The sequence below is a fragment of the Tripterygium wilfordii genome, chromosome 4, assembly GCF_013401445.1.
Source record: "Tripterygium wilfordii isolate XIE 37 chromosome 4, ASM1340144v1, whole genome shotgun sequence".
Taxonomy (NCBI): Eukaryota; Viridiplantae; Streptophyta; class Magnoliopsida; order Celastrales; family Celastraceae; genus Tripterygium; species Tripterygium wilfordii.
Genome location: NC_052235.1, coordinates 3511488 through 3531798, shown reverse-complemented (window position 1 = coordinate 3531798; position 20311 = coordinate 3511488). Strand labels below are relative to the sequence as shown.

At 38.7% G+C, this 20311-nt stretch overlaps 4 protein-coding genes across 6 annotated transcripts; 2 read left to right on the top strand and 2 right to left on the bottom strand.

Annotated features, from left to right (window-relative positions):
* Positions 1 to 341: 341 nt before the first annotated feature.
* On the bottom strand, positions 342 to 2347 carry LOC119995972 (polyol transporter 5-like). 3 transcript variants are annotated; one of them, XM_038842456.1, is made up of 3 exons: positions 2216 to 2347; positions 1936 to 2097; positions 342 to 1828 (listed from the first exon to the last, which is right to left on the bottom strand). In XM_038842456.1, the coding sequence occupies exons 1-3, from the start codon at positions 2229 to 2231 to the stop codon at positions 477 to 479; spliced, it is 1530 nt and encodes a 509-aa protein (XP_038698384.1). In that variant the 5' UTR covers positions 2232 to 2347; the 3' UTR covers positions 342 to 476. The 3 variants fall into 3 exon arrangements, with proteins under 3 accessions (XP_038698384.1, XP_038698385.1, XP_038698383.1); XM_038842457.1 differs by having other exon boundaries at positions 2185 to 2314; XM_038842455.1 differs by having other exon boundaries at positions 1936 to 2321.
* Positions 2348 to 3742: 1395 nt separating this feature from the next.
* Positions 3743 to 6817, bottom strand: LOC119996073 (protein CbxX, chromosomal). Its single transcript, XM_038842578.1, has 7 exons — positions 6503 to 6817; positions 5814 to 5924; positions 5576 to 5674; positions 5355 to 5465; positions 4958 to 5261; positions 4599 to 4738; positions 3743 to 4505 (listed from the first exon to the last, which is right to left on the bottom strand). Exons 1-7 carry the CDS (start codon positions 6641 to 6643, stop codon positions 3966 to 3968), a joined length of 1446 nt encoding a protein of 481 aa, XP_038698506.1. The 5' UTR covers positions 6644 to 6817; the 3' UTR covers positions 3743 to 3965.
* Positions 6818 to 7743: 926 nt separating this feature from the next.
* Positions 7744 to 12335, top strand: LOC119997898 (probable chlorophyll(ide) b reductase NYC1, chloroplastic). The gene is made up of 10 exons (XM_038845128.1): positions 7744 to 8356; positions 8632 to 8710; positions 8821 to 8956; positions 9233 to 9307; positions 9422 to 9608; positions 10180 to 10248; positions 10852 to 10991; positions 11134 to 11256; positions 11359 to 11551; positions 11759 to 12335. Exons 1-10 carry the CDS (start codon positions 8003 to 8005, stop codon positions 11942 to 11944), a joined length of 1542 nt encoding a protein of 513 aa, XP_038701056.1. The 5' UTR covers positions 7744 to 8002; the 3' UTR covers positions 11945 to 12335.
* A 3161-nt stretch (positions 12336 to 15496) lies between these two features.
* Positions 15497 to 19741, top strand: LOC119997086 (proline-rich receptor-like protein kinase PERK1). The gene is made up of 8 exons (XM_038843881.1): positions 15497 to 16148; positions 16839 to 17384; positions 17673 to 17759; positions 17863 to 17933; positions 18256 to 18332; positions 18639 to 18786; positions 18897 to 19058; positions 19206 to 19741. Exons 1-8 carry the CDS (start codon positions 15614 to 15616, stop codon positions 19512 to 19514), a joined length of 1935 nt encoding a protein of 644 aa, XP_038699809.1. The 5' UTR covers positions 15497 to 15613; the 3' UTR covers positions 19515 to 19741.
* Positions 19742 to 20311: the final 570 nt, after the last annotated feature.

Genomic DNA, 20311 nt, shown 5'->3' with positions numbered 1-20311 from the left:
ATTTAGTCAGATAGATAAGATTTTAACACTTCCTTAACTCCGAATATCTAGTTATTTTTTTTTAAAACAAATATCTAGTTGTTGTTGAGATAGGCCTCTTCAATGTGTTTAATTGTTTTCCTTGTTTAAGGATTTCTATATCATCACTTCCTTTGTATTTTTTTATTTTAAAAATAAAAATACCGTTGAGATATTTATTTCTTATTGAAATCGAACTTTCAACACATATGCGTAACTAAATCGATTACCAACCGAGTCACATCTCGTATCATTTAAGATAATGTAGGCCTTTATATGGAAATAAGCCCATGCATCATCTAATTCTCCCATAAAAACTCGTAAGGAAGAATAAGAGATTTATTGGTCTGAAACAAAGTAGAAATTAGATCATACAACAATCTGTCCTTGATAACGTTAATATTGATCAAAGACACAAGAAGAGGAATTTTAGGGTCTTGATTCTAATTATTCCAAATCTAACCTAGGAGAGGTTTACTAGTCTGAGGGTCTTGATCCTCATAGAAATCACTAATCTCTTCTAATGTCTTGCCTTTTGTTTCAGGCAAAAAGTAATAAATGAAGATTGTTCCTATCGCCATTATCCCTGCAAACCCTAAAAACATACCCCCATATGTGACTGCCTCTGAAATGCTAAGAAATGTCATGGCCACAATCCCACTCACTACCCTATTCACTGATATTGCCAGACTTGAACCTTGGGCCCGCAATCGGGTCGGAAATAGCTCCGATGAGTAAACCCATGTTATAGGCCCAAGCCCAATTGAGAAGAACGATAAATCAGCACAAACCGCCACCACACACAAGACAATGGCCCAGAGTGGCTTGGTCTCTAGTTGGTCCAGGTACATTGAGCCCAGGCCCAGTACAGCTAACGAAACTGTCATCCCAATTGAGCCCAATAACAGAAGAGGCCGCCTCCCCAAGTGGTCCAAGAAAAGAGCAGATATAAGAACAAATGTTGTCTTGGCCAAGCCCATTATCACTGTAACACCTACAAGCTGCTGCCTGTTGTGAATTCCTGCTTCTCTGAACACTTCAGGGCTGTAATATACAACAGCATCATTGCCTGAAGCTTGCATGAAGAAGTTGATACCAATGGCCGCGAGGAGAACTCGTCGAATGGGCCTAGATGGGCTCAACAACAATTCTCTCCAAACAGCTTGTCCTTTCAAATTCATTGTGGAGCCTAGAACTGAAGCAGCCTTTGTAATTTCAGCTAGTCTCAACTCTGCTTCCTCCTCATTATCTGATGTTTTGACCAAAACCTGCCTCGCTTCGCGATACCGGCCTTTCATGACAAGCCAACGAGGGGACTCCGGCATCCCAATAACACCAATCACAACTACAATAGCGGGCAATGCTGCAAGTCCAAGCATTAGTCTCCAATTAATGTTATCATTAAGTCCTGATAGAGCATAATTGGAGATGTAACCAAGCAGAATCCCAAAGTTGATGAAAACTTCAGGAAGCGAAGAGAGGAAGCCTCGAGACGCGGCGGGAGAGAGCTCGGCAGCGTAGACCGGAGCAATCATTAAGGAGTATCCAACACCAATTCCTGCTACCACCCTTCCAGCCATTAGAAATGCAAATGTTGGTGCAAATCCCATGAGAAGTGCACCCATTAGAAACGTTGATGCTGCTAGGACGATCGTATAACGCCTGCCGATTAAATCAGATGTCTTACCGGAGGCAAGTGATCCAATCAAAGAACATATGTTGAGTGAACCTACCAAGATCTCTACTTGGGTTGATGTGATTTTCAGGTCGTCTTTAATGTAAAGTACTGCACCACTCATGACTCCAATGTCTGCATAGACATACATACATACATACATAACACAATAATTTTAGCATATATAATTAAGTTTAATTACATGAAATAGTAGGGAAGGAGGAGGAGATCGATCGACTCACCATAGCCCAATAAAACAGAGTTTGTGGAGGCCAAAACAGCACCGGCGAATGCATATTTGTTGAGAGGAGGCTTTCTCCGCTTCTGGGAAGATGATTCTGGACCAGCTTCATAGTAGTAGTGGCCTTTCTCTGGTTCTAATTCAGAACCCAATTTCATGACTACTGAAGGAGGATTAAGACAAAAGCTTAGAAAGAAACACATATGAGAACTGTACAATAAGTATAAATCCCTCAAGAAAAATGTCAGACATGGAACCGTAGAAGCGAGTCTACTGTTTACTTGCACAGCTTAGCATCAGAGCATGCCAAGCACACGCTTCTTCACCCCCTCCCAGGTGGGCACGGTTGTCTGTTGATTACAACAGCACACCAATGTGAAGCAGATCCCAAGGAGAATATTTGGAATTTATAGAATCAATCGATCTTATCCAACCTTATTAGCTAATGCCTGATGTGTTTTGTTTTGTCGTGCATGCAACAATTGTTACACTTAGACAACGCACACGCATTACTACACAGATGTAATTAAAGAATAAGACAGATTAATTATGTCCAAAATCTGGGCGTCAATCAAAATTTTATATTATCTTGTCAATAATCCTATCACAAATTCTATCATTACAGGGCAGATGCTTATATAGTTTAGTTAGTTAGGTGCACAAACAATCATCGTATTTCTGACAAGTAATGCCAGCTTGTATAAAATAAAATAACAGAGTAATGACAAGCACGCCAACTAAACTAAATTAACCAATATATATATATATATATATATATCCGGCAAAACAGAGGTATATTCCAGGACATTTGAAGCATATTAATGAATTCAATCCTTGATAAACATATATATATATATACACACACACACACACACACATATGTATATATACCTACCTAGATCAAAATATGAAGTACAGAACATATCATTTACAGTTTTACACTATTGAATCATAAGTCAAAGAACAAATTGAAAGAAGAAAAAACCAATCTGTGTGGGTGCGTACCTCAATCTGTAATGCGTTTCAAAGCAATTGGAGAAGGAGAAGAAGAAGCAAAAACAGAAAAAAGAAGAAAAAAGAAGGAAAAAAAAAAGAATACGAAGTCAGAAGAATCTGTTTTACACTAAAAATTATTAATAGGGGACCTAATTTTATAGGGTGAACTTTCTCTGCCACAGCTAATTTAGGGATGTATATAGCGGCATTTTATTCCTTTAATGCTTATATATATATATATATATATATATACACACACAATTATATACATGCATGCATTTTCAACTCCTGTAGATATCTTTCCATATAAACAAAATTGTTCAAGGAATATCTGCCAAGAAAGAAACATTTGTATTTTTGTCCCAAAAAGTATAAACAATATCAATATAATATCTATACTTAAATTGTTAAAGATTTTCAATTATCTCTCACGTTTGGAAAAACTCGACAAACACTTTAAAACTTATTTCATGGTAATGACGTGCAAATCGATTGACTCCTCGATTGCTCGGTAACTGATTGTTCTATTCTACAAACGTAACAATTGATCAGACAATAGAAAACGTGAGCTTTAAGCCTCCGAAATATTGATCAGGAGATGCTCCGACGCTCAAAGTCAGTTTGGTAAAAAAATTAAAGTCTGTTTATTCATGTTCAATTTATTCCCCTCTTTTTTTTTGGTTTTGGGTATTGTAGATAACTGGAGCACAAAGGCCAAGCGCAGGAAGACAACTGGAACAGGAAGAATGAGGTACCTTCGACTTGTTGCGGTCAGATTCAAGTCTAATTTCCGAGAAGGTAATCACATAAACTGTTCTTGAAGGCTATTACTTTAGCGTAGCCTAAAATTGTTATCTTGGCCAGGTACGAGTACAAAGAAACATGAAAAAAAGAAGAAAAAAAATTGATAGAAAATTACAGGATGATCATATCGCAACAATGTCAAAAGAATTATGAATTACAATCAGGAGATGTACAAGAAAAATCTTGGAAAAACCCAACTCACCGATTGACAGAATCGGAGCCGCTACGAGTCTACAGCTGGGTTAACAGCCTTAGGCCTGCTTCTAAATCTTCCAATGTGATAGTACGTAGCTCATCTGTGTCTATACAGTCAAAGCTGAGCCTGAGATCCAAGTTCTCTCTGGCATTAACAAGCATTGGATCTACTAAACCTCCATTCATCTCCCTACGTTGCTTTTCGGTAGTTTCTCTCTCTATGAGTGCCGCAATGACTTCTACAGTGCATGAAGAATGTAACTTAAATCCATACAGTAAACTATCCCCTGTCTGCTGGTTCATCTTCATATGGAGAATCTTGGAAAGATCTTCGGGATTGAAGTCACTGAAGTGGAAAAACTTAGTCACCCTTCTGCAAAAACCTTCATTAGAAGCAATTACGCGTTTCATTGGTTCACTGTAGCCAGCAAATATGACGACTACTTTTCCTCCGTCCATAACAGACATGATCTCTTCTAAGGCTTCTATGCCATAATCCTTGTCATCTGCTTTCTGCATTGGTATTAATCGATATGCTTCATCCACAAAAAGAATCCCTCCCTCTGCTTCTTTGATCTGCACATCAAAAGCAAATAAGTTTCTCATGAAATCAATTTATATTAGTCTTTTACCAAGGGGAACATGATGTCACAAAGCATTGCAACATACCTTTCTTCTAGTCTTTGGGCCAGTATGACCAACAAATTCACCAACCAAATCTGTCCGCTGCACCTCCGTTACCCGGTCTGTAGGCAGAATTCCTACCATATGGAGTAACTTTCCAAGCACTCGAGCTACCATTGTCTTACCTGCTAATTCACAAAGATCATATTACTTCATAACTTGACTTTTTTTATGAGGAATGTTTAGCAAATCTGACAAAAAGATAAATCAAGTTAGTTGATATTTATTCATTATCCTAGTCAAATCACAAAATGTAAAACTAAGTTCATTATAGTTCAAAATTCTCTAAGCATTAAGGAATAATAAAAACTATCAGACATAGGAATAACTTCACTTCCGATTACCAGTTCCCGGATTGCCGAGGAAGGCCATATGAGGTGGTCTTCTCAAGCCAACCTGCAGCCCAAGCGCCCTGCGCCTCTCATCTAAAAGCATACCCTTCGCCCATTTCTGTAGTTGAATCTTGAGGTCATGCAGGCCCACTATACTAGACAATGCACTTTCAAGTTCTTCCATCTTGGTTTTTGTTTCACTGCACGCTTCAAGGGCTCTTTTTTTCCTCTGCTCTTCAAGATGCCGGTGCAATAGTTCACGCAACTTCTCACTCCCAGGGCCCTTTGAGAGATGTCCCAGAGGAGTCTTGCCCTCCTGAAATTTAAAAGTCAGTCAAGCTATAATCATGTTTGAAAGATAAGAGACTGAAGTAGAATGGAGTCAGTTGAGTAAATCCAGTCTATTCACCTCATCCTTAGCACTGCCATCAGCATTATACGCAAGCAATGTCTCGACTGTTGAGCAATCATCAGATCGGATAGAATACCAAACAGCAAGGTGTAATGGTGTCATTCCATTCTACATGAATAAGTCCACAGCATAAGTACGGCTGGATAAGAAAACTACATGCACTTCTGGTTCTAGTAAACTTAAAGGAGAAAAACAGGTGCAAAGAAAAGAAAATGTACATTTGTTTTCGCTTCAATAAAAGCACCATGAGCAAGAAGTAACCTTGCAGCTTCATTGCAACCATTTTTCGCTGCCATGTGCAAAGGAGTTTCTCCATACTGCAGAAAAATAACACTCACAGTATGAAATCAACTAGTCAAGAGCAGCAGAGATAAATTTCAGGTAGAGATATAATACAGTCCATATAAGTCACATTTTCAGGAAAAACTTCCAAAATTCCATAGAAATTCAACCCACCATATTCTTGGCTTCTAATTCAACCTTTTCTGCTCCTTCCCAATCAAGCAGAAATTTAACTATCTCATTCTTGTTGTGACCAGAAGAAACATGAAGTGGAGTCTGTCCCATCTGTAAGTAAAGAAATTGAAAATAAGACATAAATGAAGGGCATGCCAGCATATCCAAAACAAATGCTACAACATTCGTATCTTTGTTTTTCCTCTAGATATTCCAATGCGCCTTGGTAAATCTTTTACAAAGAAACCATTTTCCACTCCTAGCACTTTAGACATTGAAAACATGGCAGTGATCTGAGCCAATGCCCACCATCTTTATTTAGCCAGAAACAGATCATATGACCTCAATTAAGAAACGAAGAAGGTAAACGCATAACCGAATGGATCCATAACCAAATTCGAAAACATACAGAAACGCAAAAATAAAGTCCAACAATCAAATCCCAGTCACATCATTCCGAAAAGACACCCTCTTTGACAACACCCCCCTACCCACCCAAACAAAAAAAAACATCGTACACAAGAATCGAATTATCAAGCATGAAATTTTCAAGAAACCCATCGATTAAACCTCAGCGCTAAAAATTTCCAGGAAGACCTCTCTTTGACCCAAGAAACAAAACACACTAATCGAATTATTTAGGATGTCAATTCAAGTAAAAGTGCAAACTAGAAAGAACGAGATCTTACAACTGCATTCCTCTCATTGAGAAGATACGGATTTTCTCGGAGGAGGTTCTGCAACCCAAGAAGATTCCCGTACTGAGCGCAGCCATGAATGGTGGCGGGTCTAGCAGTGGATCTTGACCGTTGATCTTGAGGCCTCTGCATTTCTACCGTAACGTACGCTTCTAACTCTTCCGAATTAGAATAGCAAGTCAATAACAGAAAAGAAAATGCGAAGAAATGCAGAGACAGAGAGAGATGGGTTTGGTGAGTCACTGCGGAAATGAAGCCCCACCCCTGACTCTCGCCTCCAAAATTCCAAATCTTTTACAAACACGCCGTTCGCCTGTCTAAATTTTGTTTATCCGAGTCTTTGGACTTATATGCCCCTGTTGATGGACTCTTAGTTGCCATGTGGTGTGATATAATTGGTCCACGTTGGTTTCTGTCTCTCCCTTAGGGATTTATTTTCCATCTAAATTCTAAGTCTTTTTATTGCATTATTTTTCTTTCTTTGATCCTTTGCGCAGTCCTTGTGGGTTTACAGGTTCAGTATAAGAACACACATTGGATTGCTTATATGCTTATATAGTTATACTTTTGTTTGTTTCTCTATTCTGGACAGGGAGGTGCATTTTCCCACAGATGGGCCGGATCGAGCCATGTGGGTAGTGTCTCTGTGTGTTAGTATGTTGGTGTGCATGTCTGTTAGGTGTATGTGTCTCTATGCATCTTTTGTAACTAAATGGCACATTTAAAGTAGCATAAATGTAACATTTTTTCGGAGCACTCCGAAGAAGATAGCATTTCGTCAATTCGATAATATTTCATAATTTTAACTCGTAAATATCCATAAAATAATATTTTTTCTATCATATTTTAAATATACCTTAAATCTTATCCACCATTCAAAAAAATACAATTTTTTTTTCCATTTAAGACAGATACTCGTATTGTGATTGCATACATATTACTTCACAATTTTTCGTTAGTACGCACGTTCAAAATGATCAAGATTTTGATAAATTTGATTAAACTCCCATATCTTTTAAGACAAAAGCTTGTATTTTATTAGTGTGGAACATGTATGTTGCTCAAGCACTTAAAATATAGAATAATTTGATAACTAAGTCTTGATGTTTTAAGATAATTTATCACAACATTTTTAACAAGCAAAATGGCATAAGGAAGGAAGGGTGAACCAAACAACTATTCGAACCATGCGTAGAAGCATCACCTTCCATACGAGGCCAAATAACAGAGCACAAAAACAGATCCACACAAGGTCACGTGTCGTCGGCTAACACAAAAGATGAGGTTGCTTCAACGTGTGGTCATCACACTCCTCCATCTGCTTAGGTCACCGTCCCAATCTTCCATCCCCGCAGATATTTTTTGTCCCATTTTTATTAATCTCTTCAATCTCCTCAACCAACGTGAAATATATAGATATTGAAACGGTACCCATAATAATTGAAGCCCCAATTTACTTGAACTCACATTTTTCAGTCTCTCACCAACATCATGACTACACTGACAAAGCTTCACCTCTTGTACCCACAAAGCTTTTGTCACTCTAGCTTCAAGGACCAGCAGAGGAACGGAATTGGGTCCTGTTTTTGGCGGTCAGGTTCGGAATCGCACAGGGGTCGTTACGGGTTGCGCGGGCGACGGTTTAGGTCATTTAGGGGTGAAGGTGGAGGAGGAGTGGAAGAGAAAGAGAAGGAAAGTGCGACAACGTGTGAGAAAGTGAAGAAAGGTCAAGAAAAGCTGAAGGAGGGAAGTGGGTTTTGGAGTTCTTTGAACCCCGCTATTTTTTGGGCTTCCGGTGATGATCAAAGAAAGGCAGTGGCAAAGATGGAGGAGGTTTTCTCTTCGGTGGGTTGTAATATACTGCTAATTATTCATAGTTTTAGTTCCCCTTCATTTAGCTTTTTTTATTGAATTTACTTGTAAGTCTTGTTGAATTGCTTGTTTGGTAAAAGTTCAGTACTGGTACAAACATCTTATCAGCGAGAAGCTACTAAACAAGCTTATTATTTTCAATTGTTTACCCATTTTTAATTTTCTTTTCTTGATAGTTTTGGTGTCCAATTATTCATTTTTTTGGGGAAAGTTTCGATGCAACTTTAACTCTCTCTCTCGTTATCCAGATTGCTCTACAAGTTGGAAGATATATAGTGACCATGATGAGCACTGGAGTTGTACTTGCAGTCGGTTTTCAGCTGTCAGGTTAGCAAATGAGCACTTTGTAATGTGGGGATGTGTGCTTTTATGGATTCAAATTGTTAAAAACTGATACTTTGTAGATTGAAACACAATTGTCTTACAATTTTGTGAAGGTGGAGACAGCCAGATGAATACGTTGATTTGGTATAGCTGGCTTGGAGGAGTTATAATTGGAACTATGGTAGGAGCCAATATTGTTTTAGATGAGCATTGTCGGGCTGGTCCACGTAATGTTGTCATAACTGGGAGGTATAGATACCATTACTTACACAATTCTTCTACCTTTAGTCAATTGTTGAGGGATATGTTACCTGATGTTAGTAGTTTTCTGGACTTTTGTTCATCTAACTAGTCAAATTTCTGAGCATGGAATGTGGATGTGGTAGCCAGGCATGAATATTTCTTCAAATTTTCGCCATTATGATTTTGCTGGATTATTCTGCTATTGAATTAGTCATGTGAGTTTGAGAAGTAATGGTTTTATGTTTTGGATGCGTGGTTAAACACTTAAACTTGTTGGTGCAGCACGAGAGGACTGGGTAAAGCACTTGCTCGAGAGTTTCTTCTCTCTGGGGATCGAGTGGTTGTAGCTTCTCGCAGGTGGCCTATATATTTATGATAATTGGTTATTTTAGACAGAGTTGCTTTACTCTCTAGTTTTCGTCCATTTGTCTATCATATCTACTCATCCATGTTCGGTTCTTGTGAAGGCAGTCCCGAGTCAGTAGATATGACCGTAAAAGAGCTTGAAGAGAACCTCAAGGAAGGTATGGTCACCTCATCCAGGAGGAATCTTAAACATGCAAAAGTTGTAGGAGTAGCATGTGATGTTTGCGAACCTGAAGATGTGAAGAAATTGGCAAATTTTGCTGTTAAAGAGCTTGGTTCTATTGATATATGGGTAAGTTTTTTAGAGTTTCCCGTTAATGTTTGTACTTGCATTTTGGTTGTGCTTAATCATCTACTATTGCGAACCCTGCTTCTCTCTCTCTCTCTCTCTCTCTCACACACACGCGCGCGCGCGTGTGCACAGACTATTTGATAGACTTTTGTGTATTAATTAGGGTATAGGACATTGGTTTGTTTTAGGGGAGTGCTTGATTTAAAATGCTGAATACTCAAAATATGTTGCTTCAGGGGCCATTAGTTTCCCACATCCAAATTTCAGTAACTTGAAATTTTAACCAGTCGTTGACTGCAACTTCTATTTTATCATAAGAACTAAGATTCAGCAAGTAAATTGTAGGTACTGAGTGGCATTTTATAGCAAGTTCAATGTGATTACGATGAGGTATGAGGCTTCGTAGAATTGTTGATAATGACTTTAGGTTAACAATGATTGTCAGCCCTATTTTCAATCAATTCTTGTGTTGTTACTGAGTATTCCTCTGGTTGAGAATTGTGAAATCTGTATGCCTGTATCGTCGTTGATTCTGATTTTACTCTGCCTTGCCTATCCATTAATTGGACAGATAAATAATGCTGGCACAAATAAAGGTTTCAGGCCCCTGCTGCAGTTCACAGATGAAGATATCAAACAGGTACTTGAAAACATTTGTTAGAATATATATAAATGATGTGAAATACCTTGTTAAGATTTGTTACTTTGCCATTGAACCCAATAAGTTAACCTGTTGGGTTGGGGCATCTCACATCATTTATACATATTGTAAGTTTCTAACAATATTAAAATGTGTTTTGAAAGTGTTCCGACTTGTGTGGTAAGATGTGGTATTTGATCATTTTGATTTACCAATAATACTTTCTTGATTATACATGTGGCCCAGTGGTAGAGTTGCAGTGATGCAACCTCGAGGTCACATGATCAATTCCTAGAAACAGTCTATTCACATATTATGTGAGGGTAAAGTCTTCGTACATCCGGCTTGTCCCCGACTCCGCCCACTATGGGAGCTTTGTGTATGGGATCAATTCCTGATTATCCTTTGTTCTATCAACTTCTATTGTTACACAAGCCTCAACATAGGCAGTGATAGGTTATATCATGAAAGTCAAAGCAATTCTCTGGAAGAAGTGGATCACTTGTACATACATGGGGGTTTTTTGTTGCGTCTTCCTTTAGCTGTTTTAGCTTAATGTGGTGTTGAGTTCACCAGTTAATCATAAAAATTGGACTTTATCAGATTGTCTCAACAAATCTGGTTGGATCTATTCTCTGCACACAAGAAGCAATGCATGTAATGGGAAACCAGCCAAAGGGGGGCCACATATTTAACATGGATGGTGCTGGCTCTGGAGGATCTAGTACCCCTCTGACAGCTGTGTGAGTTATCATTTTCATTACTCTGGGATTTTAGTTCCCTTTACATCTCGACTATCTACATCAAATATTTCATGGAATTTTGTTGGTCCAAAGTTCTTGTTGGTTGATGTTGACACACTGTTTTATGATTTAAAATTCTTAGCTATGGGTCTACTAAGTGTGGTCTAAGGCAGTTCCATGCATCAGTTTTGAAAGAGTGCAAGAGGACTAGAGTTGGGGTGCATACAGCATCACCGGGCATGGTCCTCACTGATTTGCTCTTAAGGTACAATAAATTGTTCTCTAATGGATCATTTCGAGGCGTGTGAAATGGTCAATTAGTACTTGGTTATGCTAAAGATGTACATTCTCCTTTTTTTTTTTGCAGCGGCTCAACTTTACAAAACAAGCGCATGTTTAACATCATTTGCGAGCTTCCTGAAACAGTTGCTAGGACTTTAGTTCCAAGGATGCGGGTCATAAAGGGTACTGGAAAGGCCATCAATTACTTGACCCCTCCTAGGATATTGCTTGCTTTAATCACTGCATGGGTGCGACGAGGTCGATGGTTTGATGAGCAGGTATTTATGGTTGGTTTATGTTTTTTAAATGTAATTTCTTGCTTGCATTAATCACCTTGATTGATTGATTGAACGAATCTTGCTTTGATCTCTAAATGGTCACGTGCATCTTTGTATTTTCAAGTAGATCTTCAACGTTGGCATTCTTTCGAACATTTTCCCTTTTATTCGATGACCTGGTTTTTAAGTTAAACATTATATTTGCAGGGAAGGGCACTGTATGCAGCAGAGGCGGACAGACTTCGTAACTGGGCTGAAGACCGTGCTCGATTTTCCTTCACAGATGCAATGGAGATGTACACAGAAAACACTTGGGTGTCCGTTTTCTCACTTTCTGTGGTTTGTGCTTTCATAATCCTCTCTAGCACTGCTAGTACATTTCCTGGCACCTGAGGCTCCATAATAGGTTGCAGCCACCAAACACCGCTAAGGCTACTGTGGGCACATATGAGCTACTATGGCATGAGCCAGCATTACTCTCTAGAGAATGAACAAATTTCTCAGAGGCAACTTAAAACTACGAGTGGCAGCTTGTGGATTTTGTATCAGCAGCTAGCTAGCAGGTGCGTCGTTGACATTCAGTTGTAGATTACAAGCATGAGCCAATGCACATTGCGGAGGCTCTTGTTCTTCCTGGACAGACTATTCAATTGTAAGTGGTTCTTAGATGCTTACACCATGCAGTAATTTACTTGCAATAAAATATTGACATTTTAAATAAAAGATTTACTTGTGCATTCTGTAGTCACTATGAATGTAAAATTCATTTCCACTCTTTTCTTTTCTTTTCTTTTTTTTTAAATTTCTCTGCACCCTGAACAAGTTGTGGCCATTTCCAACTCTTGGGCCACTGGTTGGGGTTCAAATTCTGATTGGGTATCGTGGTTAGAGCCCAACCCATGAAGATGTAATGGGCCTATCTTTAATATCTGTTGGGCTTTGATCCGAAAGTCAAGATTGTGGTTGGAATGTTTGGTTTTTATCATCTTCCAATCAAATTTATTTATTTTTTCTCGTTGCCTGGCCCTTTATAATTTTGCCACGATGAGAACATTTTGTTTGTTTGGCGAGAAAAAAAGAACGAAAGTGATGTAGGCGTAACTGCCATTTCAAGAAAATTAGAGAGAGTCTCGGATTTCTGGCATTTGGTCAGACAGGCAGGCGAATATCAAGCCACTAATTACGAAAGAAATATGATAAAAGTTTTTAAATTTTTTTTTTTAAACTAAGAAATGTCAGAGACCCATCACAATTACAGATTTTTGCAAGATTTGAAACCAGTCACACTGAACAAACGACTCTCCAGAGGGTTCAAATCCTCCTCTAGAGCGAGTTACACTCTCGGATTCTTCATGAACTTTGTTTGGTAGATGTAACATCTCGATCCTCCACGTTAATAATGTTAGAAACAATCAGGAATGAAATAGATTTAAATAAATTATCAATATAAAATAAATATGGTAAAGATAAAATCAAAATACCAACTTGAATTTAGATTGAGGATAGCGTAATGCTATGTCCTATAGCAGAAATTCGCCCATACTCTTGTGCTTGTAGTTCGATGAGCGTCTGCGGATTCAACAATCTGTAGCCAAGAATCGAGTACTTGATTCTTGGTCCTGGTGAATTTACTAGGTGCTTCTTCTCTCAGATCAAAATGTATGTGACGAAGGTGAATGTCAGAGTTTCTGATGATATAAAACTCATGTCATTCCTTGTATCACAGAGGAGTTGTGTTGATCAGACACAATTATTCAGACAAAACATAACTGTTAAGATAAAAAATAAAGAATATTTTCTAAGTCAATAATGAGACCCCAAGACCCATATTTTGATATATATATATATATATATATATATATATCCCATCATATAGCCCAAGCATGAGGCCCCAAGCCCATCTATGTATGTTTATCCAATTTAGTAATTGTGTTAAGTCGACACTTATAAAGTATAAACTACTCTTTCTTTCTATACTTTTCCAATGTGGGGCTTTCTTATTGCTATACAAAATCCAACAAATAACACTTTGGACCAGTTTATATTGACCTGCACGATTGTAGGCCTAACACTAACTCATATTATTAGTTTGAGCCCATGAAACGTGATTGTTACTGATTTTGAAATTCGACCTATTATATTTTGCACTTCATATATTCTCTTGAACGATATGGGATTAAACTTAGTCCCATTGTCACTCGATAGTTCGCTCAACACCAAAAAACTTAACACTACAGAGGCTTGTGATCCTACCCACTCACTCGACATGGGTGTTACAATAAGCATGTTTCATAAATTATTTTCAGATTTAATGAATTTATCCAATATACAATTCATTTGATTAATTTCTTAATTTCAAAGTTTGATGAGGAAATCCGGTCCAGCAATATGAAACTTAAAAGGAAAGTTCATATCTCCCATCGTCCAACTATATGGTACAAGTTGGAGAGACTATGAGGTTACACCAAACATTTTAGGACCCAGCACCCTATATGTGTGTATATCAATCAACTATTTTCGATGGAAGATGGAAAAAAAAGAGAGAGAGATTTGGATTGAAGACATTAAGTCGCTTTCTTTACATAGATTGCGGATAAATTGATTGTAACACATTTAATTGGAACCCTTTACTTACCTAATAAATATTGACAAATATCATGAACGAAAGGTGTCTCGGTTGACAATCGATTGAATTAGACATATGTATGTCTAAAGTTTGATTCCAGCTACAAGCATATTTATTTACAGTATTTCTAAAAAAATTTTATATAAATATCTTCTTTGTATGGACTGTTTGGATTATTTGGTTAAGAAATTGAATCATACTTGGAATTGCCCTTATACATACATACATACACATATATACATACACACATATATAAGAATTCTCAAGTGAGAGATCTATCATTTTAAATAAAATAAAAGAGCCATCTAACATCATTAATTTGGTTTAAGTGTGACCCCATACATGATAGGGCCGCGCATGAATTGTGTTTGATGAATTTGCACATGAGAAGTCCCTTGTGTATATATGTATATATATATATATATATATATAAAATATCAAAGCATATAATATTATAATAAATGATTTGTAATCATTAAAAATGTCGTTATCCTCTATCATTTTATAGAATGTTTGGAATAGCAGGCACTCATGACCTGTTCTGTTCTGGTCGGTGACATTCATTTATAAATATTACAAATATCAAATACAATTAATTAATTAAAACATTTATACATACATATAACAGTAATCGTTGAAACTTGAGATTTTATTATCCCTACTCGTCGTTTCTTTGAATATATTACTGAGTAATATCACGTATATACCTTCATATGGGTTGTCTCTAGTGGTGTCCAGCTGTTTTTTTTTTTTGTCCGGCTGGTTTACCATCTACTTAAACTACACTGCCTTATAAAATTTGATTATATATACATCTATAAACCTAATCCTTGATTAATCCATTAACATAAGTCGTCAATTAATAATATATCAAATACTTATTCATAAATCACGAATTGAACTTGTCGGGGTGGGTTGGACTCTCGGGTGTCCGTCTCCAAATGAATTAATCGTAAAGTGTTAATGTGCAGAATTGAACTTGAGTTATCAAAGGATAAAGAATTCATCCCTAACCAATTCGGTTCAATGTATGTAACAAATCAAATTTGAATCTTTAAATTAGAAAGAAATCATAACTGATGGTATAATATCTTTCACTAAGTTAAATGGCAGCAACGTGAGGTGATTACTCTTATCCATTTATAAGCTATAATTCTTGTTTGAGGAACCAATAGTATTTTGGAGGAAATTACGCATAACCCCCTACCGTCGAACCATAATAAAAAACTTACCCCTGAAAGAAGATTCCAAAAGAAAAAAAAGAAAAGACCAAAAGGAGTAATTAACGGCAAAGACGCGGCCCAATCGTGTAGGAGCCCACCACGACCTGGTTTTGTGAAGGATTGGAGAGTCAGATAATTCCTCGCCATGTGACACAACACTGAACAGACACACTCTCTCTCTTTCTCAGATCCTCCAAACTCTCCAAACCAACAATGTCCTCACCAGCGCCGGCGTCGCCGCCGCCTGGTGGTAACAACACCGCTCCTCCGCCGTCCAACACCGCTCCTCCGCCTCCAACCACCCCTTCTGCCCCACCGCCAGCTACCCCAGCTGCCCCACCGCCGGCTACCCCCGCCGCCCCTCCGCCGGCAACTCCGCCACCACTAACTCCGACTCCATCTCCACCAGCATCTTCGCCACCTCCGACAGGGTCTACTTCTCCCCCGCCACCATCTACCCCATCTGACTCTCCCCCTCCGCCCTCTACCCAGGTTCCCTCGCCTCCGGGGTCCAGGAGCTCGCCACCGCCACCTGCTGCAGTTAGGAGCTCTCCGCCGCCGCCGAGGACGAACAGCACTGGTGGTCCATCGAATGCGGGTGTGATTTCGACAGGGGCTGTTGTTGGGATTGCAATTGGGGGAGTGGTGATACTTTTGGTTCTGAGTGTGCTGTTTATTTTTTGCAAGAAGAAGAAGAGGAGATACGGCGATGAGGGGGCTTACTATGTTCCACCGCCACCACCCAAAGGTGAAAGCTTTTTCAAGAATTTTTGTGATTGTCATATTGTTTGGACTTGCCATGTGTTTCTGATCGTTTTCCAGATCAGGCATTGATATTTTATGGTTTTTGATGGATTCAGATTAGTTTAATCTAATTTCTTTTTGGGTTTTTTAGAATTCAGAACGAGTGCGAAATGGATCAAAAACAATCTCACTTTAGTTTTAGGTTCTGATCCTAGATTTTTATCTTCAAATCATTGTTTGACCATGCTAAAAGCATGGATCTTTCAACCCAGTCAGTCTTGTTATTAAGCTTGACTGCATAATATGGTATGATCTCACACAATCATATGCATGAATGTTGGTTACAACTTACAAGACCTGCATGTGATGCTGTTTATGGATGCGAATCCAGCCTTATTTAGATGCATTTAGCTCTTTCAACTGCTTTATAGATGGACGAGAAGGTTCTCCATCTTCCCATCTCCAAGTCGTGCATGTAAAAGTTTGGGCTGTTACTTGTATGTTTCTGAATCTCATGGACATTGGCTTAAATATACACTTGGACATTACCATTGCCAGAGTTTAATGGAGATGTCTCATTTACTATTAAGTGTGGGAGAGGTTGAGCTGTCGATAAACATATGTTTCGGATGTCTTCTTAAACACACTTTGGTAACTCATGTTTTTAACGCCTTTTGTTTTTCGTGAATTTCAGATGACCGTTATGGTGGTCAACAGCAACAGTGGCAACACAATATTCCTCCACCTGCTGGTCATCATGCTGTTGCATCGGTGCTCAAGCCATCTCCTCCACCACAAGTTGGGGCACGCCCGCCTCTCTCTCCATCTTATACACCTGCACCACCACAACCTTTCGTAAGCAGCAGCGGAGGCTCTGGCTCGGGGTCTGAAGTATACCCACCACCTTCACCTGGCATTGGCTTAAGCTTCTCAAAGAGTACGTTTACGTACGAGGAGTTGGCTAGGGCAACAGATGGCTTTTCAGATGCAAACCTCCTTGGACAAGGTGGTTTTGGCTATGTGCATAGAGGGGTTCTTCCAAATGGAAAAGAAGTGGCTGTCAAACAGTTGAAAGCAGGAAGTGGTCAGGGGGAGCGTGAATTTCAGGCAGAAGTTGAGATTATCAGCCGAGTGCATCACAAGCATCTCGTGTCATTGGTTGGTTACTGCATCACCGGTTCACAGAGATTGCTTGTTTATGAGTTTGTTCCTAATAACACTCTGGAGTTTCACTTACACGGTGAGTTCTTACTCCAACCTTAAAATTTTTTCATTTAATTTAATTTTCTTGCGAAGTTTTGAGTTTGTGTCAATTTGATTCTTTCATGTGCTTATGGTTCATTACACGCTATTATAGTTTTCATGTTTCAATGTTCTGTTGCTACTGCTCTTTTATTCTGTCACAAAATGTAGTTGAGGTGCACTTTTAGATAATAATACCCAACTCTTCGTTTAGGAAGAAAATGTTAAGCTAATGTTTTGATGCCTCTGGTATGTGGATTCTGATGGAAAATTCATATTATTATAGGAAAGGGGCGACCTACCATGGATTGGCCAACCAGACTGAGGATTGCATTGGGATCTGCAAAAGGATTAGCATATCTCCATGAGGATTGTATGGTCTCTCTCTTCTTTCCTTTTCTCCCTCACACGTGAGCGCATGTGTGCGTGCACTTGTACACGTTTTATTTAATGTTCCTAATTTCCTGTACTTGCAGGTCATCCTAAGATCATTCATCGTGACATCAAAGCAGCAAACATACTTCTTGATTTCAAGTTTGAAGCAATGGTAATAGCCACATAAATGATTTCATGAATTATGTTAAACAGTCTGAAAGAATTTGTGTAAACTTCTTTAGGGGGGAGGATTCTGAATTACTTGTTGATTTGAAAAATAATGGGTTAGCTCAATTTGCCTGGACAGTTTTAACATTTGTTTATCCATGTGATATTACAGCAGAGATTTGACTGATTCAAAGTGTAAATTGCTTCTGATTGTTCATTGTTCAACATCTTGCTCTAATCTATGTGGTCTTATTCTATCGTTAATCGAACTGCAGAGTTTTTGATACGATTCTGAGTGGGATAATAAATCTCATTTTCTGTCCCAGGTTGCAGATTTTGGACTGGCAAAATTATCTTCTGATGCTAATACTCATGTCTCTACCAGGGTCATGGGAACTTTTGGGTAAGACTCTTTTAACCATACCATTTCCTTCATGTCCAAATATCAAAGTTTGTTATTTCATCTGAGATGTGGTAGAATGGTCGTTGTCCCACATCCTCCCCCTCTATTTCTTTATTGCTTTTCCAGAATATCTTCAGCTTTGCATTAGTTGATTCATACTCTCTCACTCGTGACTTTTTGAAGTATGCGTGTTCAAACATCGGGCTCAATTCCTTGTCCCTAATGCCAACTTCTCTTCTACTTGCACACTACTTAATATATGTAGATTAATTATAGTTCATGAAATTTAATTCTTGTTGCATGCAGGTATCTGGCTCCAGAATATGCTTCAAGTGGAAAACTAACAGACAAGTCAGACGTTTTCTCCTTCGGTGTCATGCTCTTGGAATTAATTACTGGTCAACGGCCAGTTGACTCAAGCCATTCTTTCATGGAGGACAGTTTGGTAGATTGGGTGAGTAATAGTAGATTCTTTTCATATATGAAATCCCCTCAATCCATTAGTACAAGTCTTGGATGCCATACAAAGTTCAATACTTGAATTAATGCTCCTACGTATTGCAGGCAAGACCTTTGCTGACACGTGCTCTTGAAGAAGGAAACTTAGATAGCTTGGTTGATCCAAAGCTGCAAAACAATTACAATCAGAATGAGATGGCTCGCATGGTTGCTTGTGCTGCTGCCTGTGTGCGTCATTCAGCAAGACGACGACCACGAATGAGTCAGGTAATAATAAGTCTTGTAATTGAAGCATTAGCTTTCACTTCAAAGTGCCTACTGCATTACCTTCTGAGGTTAATACAAATTGATCTTCCGAACTTTCTCTCATATCACTCTCAAGTGGTCGTATTTTGTTATTTTGTGACTGAGCAGATAGTTCGTGCATTGGAAGGAGACGTGTCTCTATCTGATCTCAATGAAGGAATTAAACCCGGTCACAGCACTGTCTACAGTTCACATGGAAGCTCAGACTATGACACCAGTCAATATAAGGAAGACATGAAAAAATTTAGGAAGATGGCATTGGGGACCCAAGAGTATGCTGCCAGTAGCGAGTACAGTGAACCGACCAGTGAATACGGTTTGTATCCTTCTGGATCAAGTGGTGAAGGCCAAACCACTCGAGAAATGGAGCTGGGAAAGATGAAGAAGAATGGTCAAGGTTTCAGTGGAAATTCTTGATAACTAATTTCGCATTCCGCTGTAAAGTTCTGGCCCCACCACTTTTTTTTTTTTTTAAATTTTCTCTTCTCTTAATGCAATGCAGTCGATTGAATATCAAATTGAGTGAAGAAAACGAAGCAATTCCTTTTATTAAAATTTTCCCAATTCCTAAATTGATTTGATCATATTATTTGCGTGTATCTAGCAGTGCTCATGTAAAAGAAAACGATGGAATGACCACACAATTCTTTTATTTGTTTTGTCAGCAACGGCAGAGACATTTTCTTGCTTAAGCTCTAGCCTCCTCTCTCATTTTCTTTTCTTGGATCAGCTTGAATTGCAGTTTACCCTCAAGTTGGGTAGTTGCACTGTTTGAAGTAACCAATAATCAAGAAACTTTCCTGTCTATGAAGATAGGCCCACTGGGAGCAGTTGCGACAAGTTTGGTAAATTAGTTACCTACTTGAAATTAAATCAGTGCTGTTTGTTTCCAAGCGTCCCTTCCTTTCTAAAGCTGGAAAAGGGTCCTCAAAAGGCAAGAAATGATGGTAGTGGCCAGGTCATGTTTGCCTTCGTAGACCGAAAGCATGTCTTTTGGTCTAATGTCCTGGTCTTTGGAGGACGGTGGCGACAGCTATTGGATATATTCATCAGAAGCCTTGAGTACCCTTTGAAACGTGCAGGCAATGATCTATACAGCAGCCTCAACAATATGACTGGCCCACTTAGTCACTTGGGGAGAAGACATGAGAAAGACTGCGCTGGCCCTGGTTGGCAGGTAGGCAGTTATAGGACATTCTAACCTACAACTTGCA